The following is a 13,162-nucleotide window of genomic DNA, read 5'->3' as shown; positions in this document are numbered from 1 at the left end:
CAGAGAGCCAAGCTCCACCCCCCCTGATGGCCCCTGCTCTGTGCGTGATAGGGGGCAGCGCCCCAACCCCCTGATCGGCCCTGCTCTGTGCGTGACGGGGTGGCGCTGCAAACTCCCTATCGACCCTGCCTTGAGTGTGACAGGGGGCGGGCCCCCAACCCCCCAATCGGCCCTACCCTGAGCGTGACTGAGGGTGGCATCGCAACCTCCCAATCCGCCCTGCTCTGTGCATGACACGGGCAGCGCCCCAACTCCCCAATCGGCCCTGCTCTGAGCCCAACCTGGGGCTGCACCTAGGGATTAGGCCTGCCCTCTGCCACCCGGGTGCAGGCCTAAGACAGCAGGTCGTTATCTCCCGAGGGGTCCCAGACTGCGAGAGGGCACAGGCCGGGCTGAGGGACCCCTCCCCAGCCCCCCCGAGTGCACAAATTTTTGTGCACCAGGCCTCTAGTCTTCTTAATAAAAGGTGAGAGGGGCAAAGAACATGACTGCGACCCCTGCTGCCTGAAAAAGCCATGAACTGCAGGCATCCAGGGGTGAAGAGGCCACTCCTATAACATCTCCAATAAAACTGCCACATTCCTTGGCTGCCTTTTAAAAAAAATCTTACTTATGTACACTTCCAGAGGGAAGACTGAGGCCTCGACACTGGGGGACCCTTCCGTCAAAGCCATCCCTGGGTGGGCTCCATGGGCCAGGGCCCACTGTCAGCCAGAGGAAATGCTCAGCAGAAATGGGCTTTCGATGGTGGGATGTAAACACACATTCAATATACAGATGATGCACTGGAGAGTCGTACACCTGAAACCCGTATAATTTTATAAACCAGTGTCACCCAAATAAATTCAATTTTTAAGAAAAGGCTTTTGATGAATATCACACTATCCTTTGGGCCCAGGGGAAACACACAAGATGGCCTGCAGGCCCAGGCTACAGAGGAGGCTCACGTAGGGAGAAAGGACAACCACCCCCCGAGGAGACCAGCAGCCCAGCAGCCGGGCTCAGCCCACTCACCGCCGCCTCTCCGACTCGCGGATTTCCCGCTCCCACTGCCTCTGGCGCTCTCGCTCCCTTTGCTCTTTGATTTTGTCAAACGACAAGATGTCTCTCTTCTCTTTGCTTTCTGATTTTCGATCCTGACTCTTGGAGCTCTGTTCACCAAAATTGGTTTATTAATGTCAGAAAAATGATTACAACAAATGTACAATGAAAATTAAATATGCATTATCTGGATTAAACTAAGATTCTTCTGTCGCACTCAGGTTACATGTAGGCCCCAGCACAGGCCGCTTCACTCCGCATCCGAGTCACACTGCTCACCCCATAGTCTGTCTTTAATTTTTCTTTAAATTGCTTTTGGGGGCGGGGGGGAGATCAATTTGTTATTCCACTTACTTATGTACCCACCTGTTGATTCTTGTATGTGCCCTGACTGGGGATCAAACCCACAACCTTAGTGTGTCTGGACGACGCTGTTCCCATTGCCGTGCTTTACCGGACTAGGGCCCTATAGTCTGGCTTTTAAACTTTGTAAGCAAAGGATATTAAGGGAAGAGAAAAGATGGGATGAAACCTCAGAAAACCTACAGGCAGTTTTTCTAATGTAGCAGAGCCACGTGGCCCCTTCAGTCACTGGGGGACAGCTGTCGAGCCAGCTGTTTGGACAGTAAGATGAAGGGCTGCATCTTTCAAGTGCTAGGTCAGGGCTCAGGCAGGCAGCCTTAAAACAGAATAATCCAAGGTATTGTACTATAGTAAGGTAGAAAAGATTAATGGGAGACTTGCCTATTCTATTTCTGGCATAAGGTAGGAAACAACGATGTCCAACTAACATCTTTAAGGCTCTCAGAGGCTGAGACACCCAAGACTGGCCACAAGTCAGACTCTCCCAGGAAGCTTTCACATAGCCCAGAACCCACGGCCTCCTTCACAGGACAGGGTCTGGGACACCACATTTTTAAAAAGCTGCTCTGTCCTGGCCCGTGTGGCTCAGTTGGTTAAGGGTGTCATCTTGTACACTAAAAGGTTGCGCTGGTTCAATTCCTGGTCAGAGCACATACTTGAGCTGCAGATTCAATCCCTGGTGGGGGCATGCAGGAGGCAGCTGATCAATGTTTTCTTCTCACATAGATGTTTCTCTTTCTCTCTCCCCCTCTCCCTTCCTCTCTCTCTAAAAATCAATTTAAAATCTTAAAAAAAAATGCTGTTCAGCTTAATTTCTTAATTAGCCCACACACAGGGGGTTAAAAAAAAATCAATGAAAGACAAAGCAACCTGGAAGGAAGATGGGTAAAGATTAGAACCAGCTCTTCTACTAAAAAAAGAGATTGTGAGGGGGGTAGAGGAAAAGACTGGACAAAAATTGTACACCTATGGATGAGGATAGTGGGGGGGGTAAGGGCAGAGGGTGGGGTGGGAACCGAGTCGAGGGAAGCTATGGGGGGGAAAAGGAGGAACAACTGTAATAATCTGAATAAAGATTTAATTTAAAAAAAAGAGATTGTGGGGGTTGGGGGGATAGAGAGGGACATACAAATAGAGGACAGATTCACCCCCAAAACATCATAGGACACTCTCCACTTATGAGATGGGCAGAGCTTAAAGTGTAATCACACACACTGCAGGTTGAATGAGGAGGGACAGCCACCCTAGGTTCCAGGGGAAGGATGCGATCTAGTGCAGAGACCAGCAGGCACTATAGTCCTCAAATTGTACTCCTGGTCACAACATGGCCTCTCCACTTACTGGTGACTCAGCACAAGCTCCGCACCCCAGGAATGTCAGCATCCTCTGTAACTTTCTAAAGGGCACCTGATAACATCTACCACAAAGAACAACACACACACACCTTTGGACCAAGCATCCCACTGAGTGGTGGTTACAAGTCTGCCAAGAGGCAGGCATAGGAAGGCTGCCCACAGCAGTTTTCAACAGCGGGACATGTCCATCTACACTAGCGATTAAATATCTTAGCACTGCATACACACTGTGCGTCGACATCACCTTCCTGGCTTTGATATTGTGCTCCAGTTACAGGAAATAAAACCACTGGGCAAAACTGGGTGATGGACACGTGGGACCTCTGTCCTATTCTTTATAGCTCCCTATGAATCTGCAACAATTTCAAAATTAAATTAGGAAGTAGCACTGTATGTCTTAGTATATTATGCACAAAAGTGTCTAAGAGCAAGCTATAGGAACCCGTTAGTGATGGTGTTTCAGAGCATACACAATGTGTTGTGTGTACAGTATTGTGAGAGAAGAGTGAGGAGCCCATGCAGAAAAGAGGCTTCCATTGTGCTTATGTTGTGCCTTCTTATACTATTTGAATGCTTTAATCATGTTTACATTACTACTACTTTTTTTTTTTTTAACATCAGTTATCTGAGTGGTAAGTTTATGGGTCTTTTTCGTTTACTTCTCTGTATTTTATGATTTCTGTGTAGCCCATAGAAAAAAATGGCATTAGAAATTGCTCTCTATGGAATCCAAATGTTAATTTAAAACTTAAGTCTTAACAACACAAAGTATTCTTGGGTGAATCATAAAAAGGTGTATTCACTGAAAAAGTGTTGCTCTCCTCATTAACATATTAGCTTCTTCATCTGGGAAACAGAGGGTTTGCTTTCCAGAATGGAAGAGCAATGAGAGGCCCTTAGCTTGCCCAGCTATGTGCACAGGTTAATAAGCAATGTAGCTCGTTGTCTGATGACATGACAGTTTTAGGGTGGACTCCACTTTTCTTTTTGGTTAATTTAATAGAAAATCAATTAAAGAAAATGAATAAACTGCTATTAGATTAGCCAAAGAATAAAAGCTGCCTCCGATTTGGAAACCCTGGGTCTTGTCCTTCCAGCTCTGTCACTGGGAATCAGTTCTCCTAGAAGATGGTATAACCTGACAAAGAATCAGAGAAGGGCGAACACATTTCCGGAAAGCAAACATGGGTAAGCATTGTTCTGAAATAAGTTCTAGAATCAATTTCATGTTTCTATGCATAATCTAAAGAGTTAACAATATGTCTCCCAAGGACTTCAAAGAACTCTTAAAATTTTAAAGGCCAAACAGTGTTGTTTTCACAATGCAAATAAAAAACGGCTGGCCTTGAGATGGCAGAAGCAATACTCACTCTTTCTTTTGACCTGCTTGTGGTTTTCACACTAATGACAGGCTCTCCTTTTGATTTATCCATTACTACTGTCCGTTCCATTCCTCTGCTTCCTTCAGGAAAAAACACAGCAATCTGTGAAAATGTGCTGATGTACACAAGCCAGCTGGGGGCTCTTGCCTCCCCACCCCCAGCTGTCAAGTGACTAATGCTAACGCTGAAGCCTTTGTGTCTTGTCCCTGTCTTCATGATGAAAAAATATGTTTCTCTCTCCTTCTCTCCCTTCCACTCTCTCTAAAATCCAAAGGAAAGAATATCCTCTAGCGAGGATTACCAAAAAAGAAGCACTACCAATATGGCTACACTGGGCGGAAAATGGCTGGCAGTGTTTGGGTCTTTGCTCATCTAGAATGGACTTGCCTGCATCTTACAACTTAAATCTGAGTCAAAGTGCATTCTGCAACATGTACACAAACAAATCTCACCTGTAGGTTTGTTTCCTTTACCCCTCATACTCAATCCTAGGGGCTCCAGGATAACCAATTTCAATTTTTATTCCTATCACACAGTGTGGAATGCTCTGCAGAACCAGGCTCTTGTGCTCTGAATTAGATACTGCTGGCTCCGAGGGAGCCCCTCCCCACCCCCAAAGTGGGCTTCCCTTCATCAGTCTTCAGCAATAAAGGCTCTACACCAATTCTTCCTCTTCACAACAAGCTAAGCAGGCTCTAACTGCCAGAACCATGGATTTAGGGAAATTTGCAATACTCCAGGAGCATTTTAAAAACACTTTCCTCATGAGACTGCCGGCCAATTACCCCAATGATTAAGATCTAACTTGTAATGCACTGCACCAAATCCCAGTGCTCCAGATGGTCAGGTTTTGTTTCTGGTTTTCTTTTTTGGAAGGGGGAGGGGATAGGCTTTCTTTCTTTCTTTTTTTTTTTTTTTTGCCACAAAACATTCTGTGGAGCCTCATGCAAATCTGAAGATGCAGAGTGCAAGGAATTTTTATATGACAACAGAGGTGGCACACTATAAGTGCAACTGCTCCTACTCCACAGTCTACAGACATAAGATTTTCGTTTTCCATTGGAACTGGCTTTACCATACAGGCAAGAAAAATAAGATTACACACCTACAGAACTGTACTGAATTAGTTACAAGAACTAAGACATACCCTTCTGGCAAACCCCCACTTTTTTCTGTTAAAGACTCAGGAAAAATAAGAACCCTGGTCACTGAGCTGCCAGTACAGTTAAATCACTAACCAGAATATCTCTGCATTTCTGCTGTTGTGTAGAAACTCCTTTAAGCCACCTCATCACCTGAGGCTCTGTTGCTTTAATGGCTTCCTATAAGCAGCAAAACTAAGCAAAGTCACTAAAAAGCTCGCTGTACCTACTTGATTATGACACCTACCAGCCCATTCTGACAGGCTCTTCCCCCTCATGAACACTTAGCCTCTAATCACCTGATTTGGTGACTCTGGACCGATTTGTAGTTCCTGGTTTTAGCTCGTCTTCGTCTTTTTCTTCCTTTTTAATGTCTTCAGGCCTTTTCCCCTCCTTTTTCTCCATCTTCTCTTCCTTCTTAATTACAGTTCTATGTAAAAACATGGTTATCAAACTTGAGTTCCTGAGACTCTAACAGGAGCAGTTTGCTCGCTCAGATTGATGCGCAAAACAAACCAGGCCAGCGGCAAGTGGATGGGGAGAATTATTTGAAAACTGTAGTAATATTCTCCTCTTCAGACACTTAACTATCACATCTCGAAATATGCAGGATAAAACTGTAAGCTTATGAGGATGTTTTTTCCAAGATGCTAGAAGCACTCATATATATGACAGGTATGCAAGTAGACATGATGGAAGAATGCTTGTGAAAAACTATTTTCAAATGTCTCACTTTGAAACATTTTGTACATGTGGAATATTAAGTTTTGTAGGAAAAAATTTTTCCCCAAACAGGTATAATATAATATAGAATGGAGGTACAGGACCAGGACCGTATGTTCCTACAGCATGAAGCAGTGAGCCACCTACCCACTAACACTTGGTACATGGCAATATCTGCATACTTTGAGGAGTTAAAATGTTGTTAGCCCAGCCAGCGTGGTTCAGTGGTTGAGCGTTGCCCTATGAACCAGGTCACAGTTCGATTCCCAGTCAAAGCACAAGCCCAGGTTGCAGACCCAATCCCCAGTGTGGGGCATGCAGGAAGTAACCAATCAATGATTCTCACTCATCATTGATGTTTGTATCTTTCTCTCCCTTTCCCTTCCTCTCTGAAATAAAAAACATATTTAAAAATAAAATAAAATGCTGTGTTATATGCCAGCAAATATGGAAACTCTAACATTTCAACCAAAGGCAGTTTTGTTCTTTAAAAAATATTTTGATTGTTTTTTAGAGAGAGAGGAAGGGAGAGGGAGAGATAGTAACAGTGATGAGAGAGAAACATTGATCAGCTGCCTCCTGACGCCCCTGCTAAACATTAAGCACGAAATCCAGGCATGTGCCCTGATGGGGAATTGAACCAGCGACTTCTTGGTGCATAGGTGGATACTCAACCACTGAATCACACCAGCCAGGTCAGTTTTATTCTTTTTTATTTTTATTAGAAGCCTGGTGCACAAAACCCATGCACGGGCAGGGTCCCTAGGCCTGGTTGGTGATCAGGGCCAATCTGTGGGGCAATCTGTGGGGCAACCAGTGGGGATGGGGGTGCTGGCACCCGCCTTGGCTGGCCTGGGGGTGGCTCCTGCGTAGAGTTTCTGCCCCCTGGTGGTCGGTGCGAGTCATAGCGACCAGTTGTTCTGCCATTTGGTCAATTTGCATATTAGGCTTTTATTATATAGGATTGATTTCAGAGAGGAAGGGAGAGGGAGAGATAGAAACATTATTGAGAGAGAATCATTGATCAGCTGCCTCCTGCACACACACCCCCGCCCCACTGGGGATTTAAGCACATGCCAGGCACGTGCCCTGATTGAGAATCAAACTGTGACCTCATGGTTCACAGGCCAATGCTCAACCATTGAGCCACACTGGCCAGGCAAGGAAGTTTTATTCTAAGTGGTGAAATAAATCATTGCTGCCATTCAAAATGTCTTCTATATTTCCTAATGGTGTTTGTCTCAGGCAATTAAATTCTAGTCATTAAATGCCCACCATGTGCCAAGCTCCAGGACAGGAAAGCCAGGTCCCGCTGGATTCTCTAACTAGCACTTCTTTTCTTCTCTTCCCTACAACCTGAACAGAGTTCACACTGGCCAAAGAAACCCCTCTCAGTTCACTCTTCCTTTCTCCTAGACTTCCACAGCACAAAGCTGTGTTTTTAAGTTAATATTCATTTTAAAAAAAACTTTTAATTTGAAGATTTTAAAAATGTAAGCACATACCATAATCATTGATGGTGTGTGCCAAAATTGACAATTGTAAATGTTTTTTTCATATATATATTTTATTGATTTTTTTACAGAGAGGAAGGGAGAGGGATAGAGAGTTAGAAACATTGATGAGAGAGAAAACATCGATCAGCTGCCTCCTGCACACCCCTACTGGGGATGTGCCCGCAACCAAGGTACATGCCCTTGACCAGAATCGAACCTGGGACCTTTCAGTCCACAGGCCAATGCTTTATTCACCTAGCCAAACCAGTTAGGGCTGTAAATGTTTTTAATATATTGGTTTCTTTTTTTTTTTTAAGTCCTCACTCGAGGACATTTTTTCCTTTGATTTCTAGAGAGTGTAAGGGAGGGAGGAGGTGGAGAAACATCAATGTGAGAGAGACACATCAATTGGTTGCCTCCCACACATGCCCCTACCAGGGCCGGGGAACCTGCAACTGAGGTACGTGCCATTTGACCTGGAATCACTCGACCCTTTGGTCCCCGGGCAGATGAGAAAAAAACAACCAGGGCAGGTTTCCCTTACAGTACAATACTGTAGATGGAGTGAAGGTCACAGACACACTCGTCCCATCCCCAAGACAAGACATCACCACCCATGGTGCCATAACTGTCAATCATTTGGCTCACCTCTCGAACCTTTATGGGTACTTTCACATAACCCTGAAGATCTTCAGGGATGTTTTACAACATTTCTGGAGACTAACATACTGGGATGGGCCTTGATATGTTGCTCTTTAGCGCTTTTCACCTCATGCTTTAAAGCAGCAATTTTCAGCCTTTTTCAGCTCATGGCACACACAAACTAATTACTAAAATTCTGCTGCACACCAAGAAATGTATTTTTTTGCCAATGTGACAAAGAGAAAAAAAAAAGGTATGATTTTGATTCATTCACACCAAATGGCTATTGGTGAGTTAGTTGGCTGTTGCCATTTTTTATTTTGACAATCTAAGGAAAAAGAGGTCAGTACCCTTGACTAAATCGTCAGGTACTGCATGTTTTAAAAATTCTTGCAGCACACCGGTTGAAAAATCACTGCCTGAAAGGTTAGTCTGGCCCAGTCGGTATGGCTCAGTGGTTGAGTACTGACCTGCAAACCAGAATTCCCAGTCAGGGCACATGCCAGGAGGCAGCTGATGAATGATTCTCACTCATCACTGATGTTTCAATCTCTCTCTCCCTTCTTCTCTAAAATCAATAAAATTATTATTTTTTTAAAAGGTTAGTCTGTGTGTATATATACACAGATCTGGTTCCTTTCAACTGCTACCTAACAGTGCACAGTTATTTCCATTTCCCTTATGATAGACTAGAGATTGGTTCCAGTGACTATATGACTGCAAATAAAGCCACCATGAATCATCTCTGATGTGTCCCTTCCACTATTCTGCAGTGGTGCCTCCTCCCTCCAAGGAGACCTGAAAAATGTTTCAATGGGAGACCTCTCCCTACTTGTTCTGTGCTCATATGGCACCTCCTAGAGACACAACGAACTTGTTGATAACACTAAGTTAAAAACAAACAAAAAAAAAACCCACACAAGAAAACCAACAAAGAAAACACCTCCACTAAGGAAAAAAGGCTGGAGAGACATATACCAAAAAGTGTTCCCACCAGGTAGTGGTATTTTGCCTGACTTCAGTGTGTGCTTTCTAAACGACAATTATAGAAAAATCACTACTAATCCATGACAACCAAGACAAGCCACCTCTATGGACAAGCTTCTCCATTTCACTTAGGCCAGGGGTCGGCAAACTCATTAGTCAACAGAGCCAAATATCAACAGTACAACGACTGAAATTTCTTTTGAGAGCCAAATTTTTTAAACTTAAACTATATCGGTAGATACACTGTTATTAACTTAATTAGGGTACTCCTAAGGCTTAGGAAGAGCCACACTCGCGGGGCCAAAGAGCCGCATGTGGCTCGCGAGCCGCAGTTTGCCAACCACTGACTTAGGCTGACGATTAAGCCTAGAAATTCTTAATATAGAAGGAAAGGTTAATAAAGGTGTTTATTTGAATGAAATAAATAAGGTTAAAAACAAATTTTGAAATATTCAACCTGGGCAAACCACTTGAAGGCCATTTGGTTTTAAGCACCTTAAGCTCATCACCCAGTTAAGTGCCCCAGCACTGAGGGCAACAGCTTAGGACTAAATTCTGGCCTTGCTGCTTGCCAGCTGAGCTGTGTGACCTTGGGCCTCTATCTGGGCCAGTTTCCTCTTCTTTCTCCACAGAGCAGCCCTCACAGGACTCTTCCAGGGACTAAGGGACTCCCCTGCACGCACACACACATTAGCTGACTATTATCATCCCCTTTCTTTTTGCCATAAACACATCTCACTTCTGTGATTCAAAAATTCAACGAATGAAAAGCATCTCAAGACACTAAGAAAAGCAACAACTCTCAACAGCTTCCCATATTCTAACAATAGATATTTTTAGCACTGCTAATAGATGTGTCCCTTTTTCAAGAAGTTGCTGATAAAATCAAGGGTCTTACTTCTAAGAACATGAAGGCTCATCTGATAGCCATTTCTCATGGGCCTACAATTTCTAACTTGGTCACAGTGAAGACCAGCAATTACACCATTAAAAACCAAGCCTAACTTATGAGTACTGATGTCCACAGCCATGTTTACTCAACTATAAATTTTCTTATGTAAAAAACCCCAGCAAAATGGAATTACTGTGAAATTTACAGATTCTTAGCAAAGGGTTTAATTTTTAGAATGCCAAGTGGACCTGGAAGTGGAAATAAATTGTGCTGACAATATAAACGTAAAACAGACACAGTGTTCTGAGAATAGCACTGTTATCAAACATGTCACCAAATTCTACCTACCCCAAAGATAAGCATTGGCTTTTGTTATGTTTTGATATTTTTATTGATTTGAGAGAGGAAGGGAGAGGGAGAGACAGAAACATCAATGATGAGAGAGAATCATTGATCGGCTGCCTCCTGTGCACCCCCTACTGGGGATTGGAGCGCACAACCTGGGCATGTGCCCTTGGCCGGAACCAAACCTGGGACCCTCAGTCCGCAAGCTGATGCTCTATCCACTGAGCCAAACTGGCTAGGGCAAGCATATTGTTTTGATAAAAGTATAATCAATGCCTGCTGTGAAAGATCTGTCCCTATTTCTACAAATCACCTCCTTTATAAAAATAGTATCTCAGACCTGTGATCCCCAAATTCCTATGCCAAGGTACCCCCAATGTACCACAATGAACTCATAGGTACTCTGGGATATTTCAAGTTTTTGAGGGAAACACAAAAATACTTGACAACTGCCAGGTGCTACACAAAATACTAGCTTAAGGCTGCTCATTTCAATATTCAACCAGCTTACATTCCTTTGAATAACGATGTTATCTTTGCAAAGCTGGGTTTTTGCAGTTGCTGGGATAAAAAGCAAGATTCACATGAAAATCAACTTGGACCATAAAATGATTCCAAGTTTTCAGAGGCTGTGCAAGGGCCCAGGATGTTTGGAATAAAAAATAAATTTTACCCTAGCTGGTTTGGCTCAGTGGATAGAACATTGGCCTGCAGACTCAAAGTTCCAAGTTCGATTCCGATCAAGGGCACATGCCTGGGTTGTGGGCTTGACTCCCAGTAGGGGGTGTGCACGAGGCAACCGATCAATGATTCTCTCTCATCACTGATGTTTCTATCTCTCTCTCTCCCTCTCCCTTCCTGTCTGAAATCAATAAAAATATATTTAATAAATAAAAAAATGTTATTCATTTTGTTTTGTTTTTTCAACAGGCTACTAGGTTAGATGTACATACTTATTAAGAATCATCTGAATCCATTTTTTAGCATTATGAAATGAGTATCTGTTGAAAGCTAAATACTGAAGTAGCAGCAAGATGCAAAAATCACCTGTGATGTAAATGAGAAGCTGGTGAGGCTGTTTATGCAAAGGACACATGCTTATTTCATGAGCGACCCTGTGGCTGCCACCTGCCCTCCGCCCAGCCATCATCCCAAGAGAAAGTGTTTAAAAAATTACTTTAGCCCTGGCTGGTTTGGCTCAGTGGATAGAGCATCGGCCTGCGGACTGAAGGGTCCCAGGTTCAATTCCGGTCAAGGGCACATGCCCAGGTTTCGGGCTCGTTCCCAGTAGGGGCATGCAGGAGGCAGCCAATCAATGATTCTTTCTCATCATTGATGTTTCTATCTTCCTTTCCCTTCCTCTCTGAAATCAATAAAAAGTATTTAAAAAAAATTACTTTACTTTTCAATTTTGATCTCCACAGGATGATGTCTGTCAACACTAGATACTTTTTCCTTCTTCACTTCACACTCCTTTTTGTCGGACAGCTTTTTCCCAGCAGGTTCGTTTTTGGCCTAAAAATATAATGCAGATAGAAATGGCTCATGGACTAGGTCTTCCCCCATGTAAAGTTCATGAGTTAGAATAGGCAAGGACTGCCTTACCTTCTCTACGGAGATCATTCTTCCATGAAGCTCAGTTCTGTGGAGATGGTTGATACATTTCGTAGCCTCATCAGATGTCGACATGGTGACAAAGCCATAGCACCGAGCCCCAGGACTGCGGGCATTGGTCACCACTTTGGCGCCAACAACCTTCATGGGAAAGGGCACTCTTATTTTCTCATACAAATAATCACACAATGTAAAAAATTATTAGCAGTTAACTGATCATCAAAATTATTTCCATTAGACATTTTGGTACCTTTCATCTGACCATCTATATAAAATGTTCCCAAACATTATCCAAAATCATGGTTAATAAGAAAACAAAACCCTTTGTCCTTCTGTCTCGTGGCACTTTGAGTCTTTTATGCCATGATATTGCAGCAGGGTCAAGAGGATTTTATGGAAAACTGGGATAATCCCCATGACCACAGCTAAACAAATAAGCGTAAGTAACCTGAAAAAAAAAATAGCTTTTACTTCTCCAGGATTTGTCAGTTCTTCCTAGTTATTAAAAATAACTGACCTATCAAAATACAACTGCTTTTGATACAAGATCAGCTCTACAGTGACAAAAAAAACAGGGAGAGCTAAACATAGTTAAACTTCACTAATGGCAACTTGTTAATTAATCAAAAGCCCTTCCCACTCATATCATTTTCTCTAATTCCATTCTATCCATGGACAGCAGAGGTGATATCTACTCAGAAATGCACCCCAATCTATGTGGATCAAGGCTAAGAAGACCTCTGACACAGATACGGAGCAAACTTCCACTTCCAGCCAGCCTGGAGAAGCAACCATTAACTCTCCTGCTACCTGAAACTAATAAAAAATGGGAGGAAGTGTAAGCAACAAGGGTTTTCAGACACCAGGCACCAGGCTACACAGGATGGTGACACCTGCTAGAGTGGAAATACATGAAGGCCTTATGGTTGCCCATTCTTACTGCCTAGAGCAGTGGTTCTCAACCTTCCTAATGCCACGACCCTTTAATACAGTTCCTCATGTTGTGGTGACCCCCAACTTCATTGTTACAAATTGGACATAATTAAAGCATAGTGATTAACCACAAAAACAATATGTAATTATATATGTATTTTCCGATGGTCTTAGGTGACCCCTGTAAAAGGGTCATTCGACCCCCAAAGGGGTCGCGACCCATGGTTGAGAACTGCTGGCCTAGAGA

The 13,162-nt window shown here is 43.4% G+C and overlaps 1 protein-coding gene across 1 annotated transcript in view; it reads right to left on the bottom strand.

The window, feature by feature from the left end:
• Positions 1–13,162, bottom strand: part of SAFB2 (scaffold attachment factor B2) — a 42,003-nt gene that overhangs the window by 9,616 nt on the left and 19,225 nt on the right. Inside the window, exons 11-15 of the mRNA XM_015564303.1 lie at positions 11,974–12,123; positions 11,771–11,883; positions 5,583–5,713; positions 4,130–4,221; positions 1,015–1,151 (exon numbers count right to left, since the gene is read on the bottom strand). Coding sequence (XP_015419789.1) covers positions 1,015–1,151; positions 4,130–4,221; positions 5,583–5,713; positions 11,771–11,883; positions 11,974–12,123 — 623 coding nt within the window. The remainder of the gene's footprint in view (positions 1–1,014; positions 1,152–4,129; positions 4,222–5,582; positions 5,714–11,770; positions 11,884–11,973; positions 12,124–13,162) is intronic.

Source organism: Myotis davidii, unplaced genomic scaffold, assembly GCF_000327345.1.
Source record: "Myotis davidii unplaced genomic scaffold, ASM32734v1 scaffold341, whole genome shotgun sequence".
In the NCBI taxonomy this organism is placed as follows: domain Eukaryota; kingdom Metazoa; phylum Chordata; class Mammalia; order Chiroptera; family Vespertilionidae; genus Myotis; species Myotis davidii.
The sequence above is the reverse complement of the archived record's forward strand: the minus strand, read 5'-3'. Positions and strand labels throughout refer to the sequence as shown.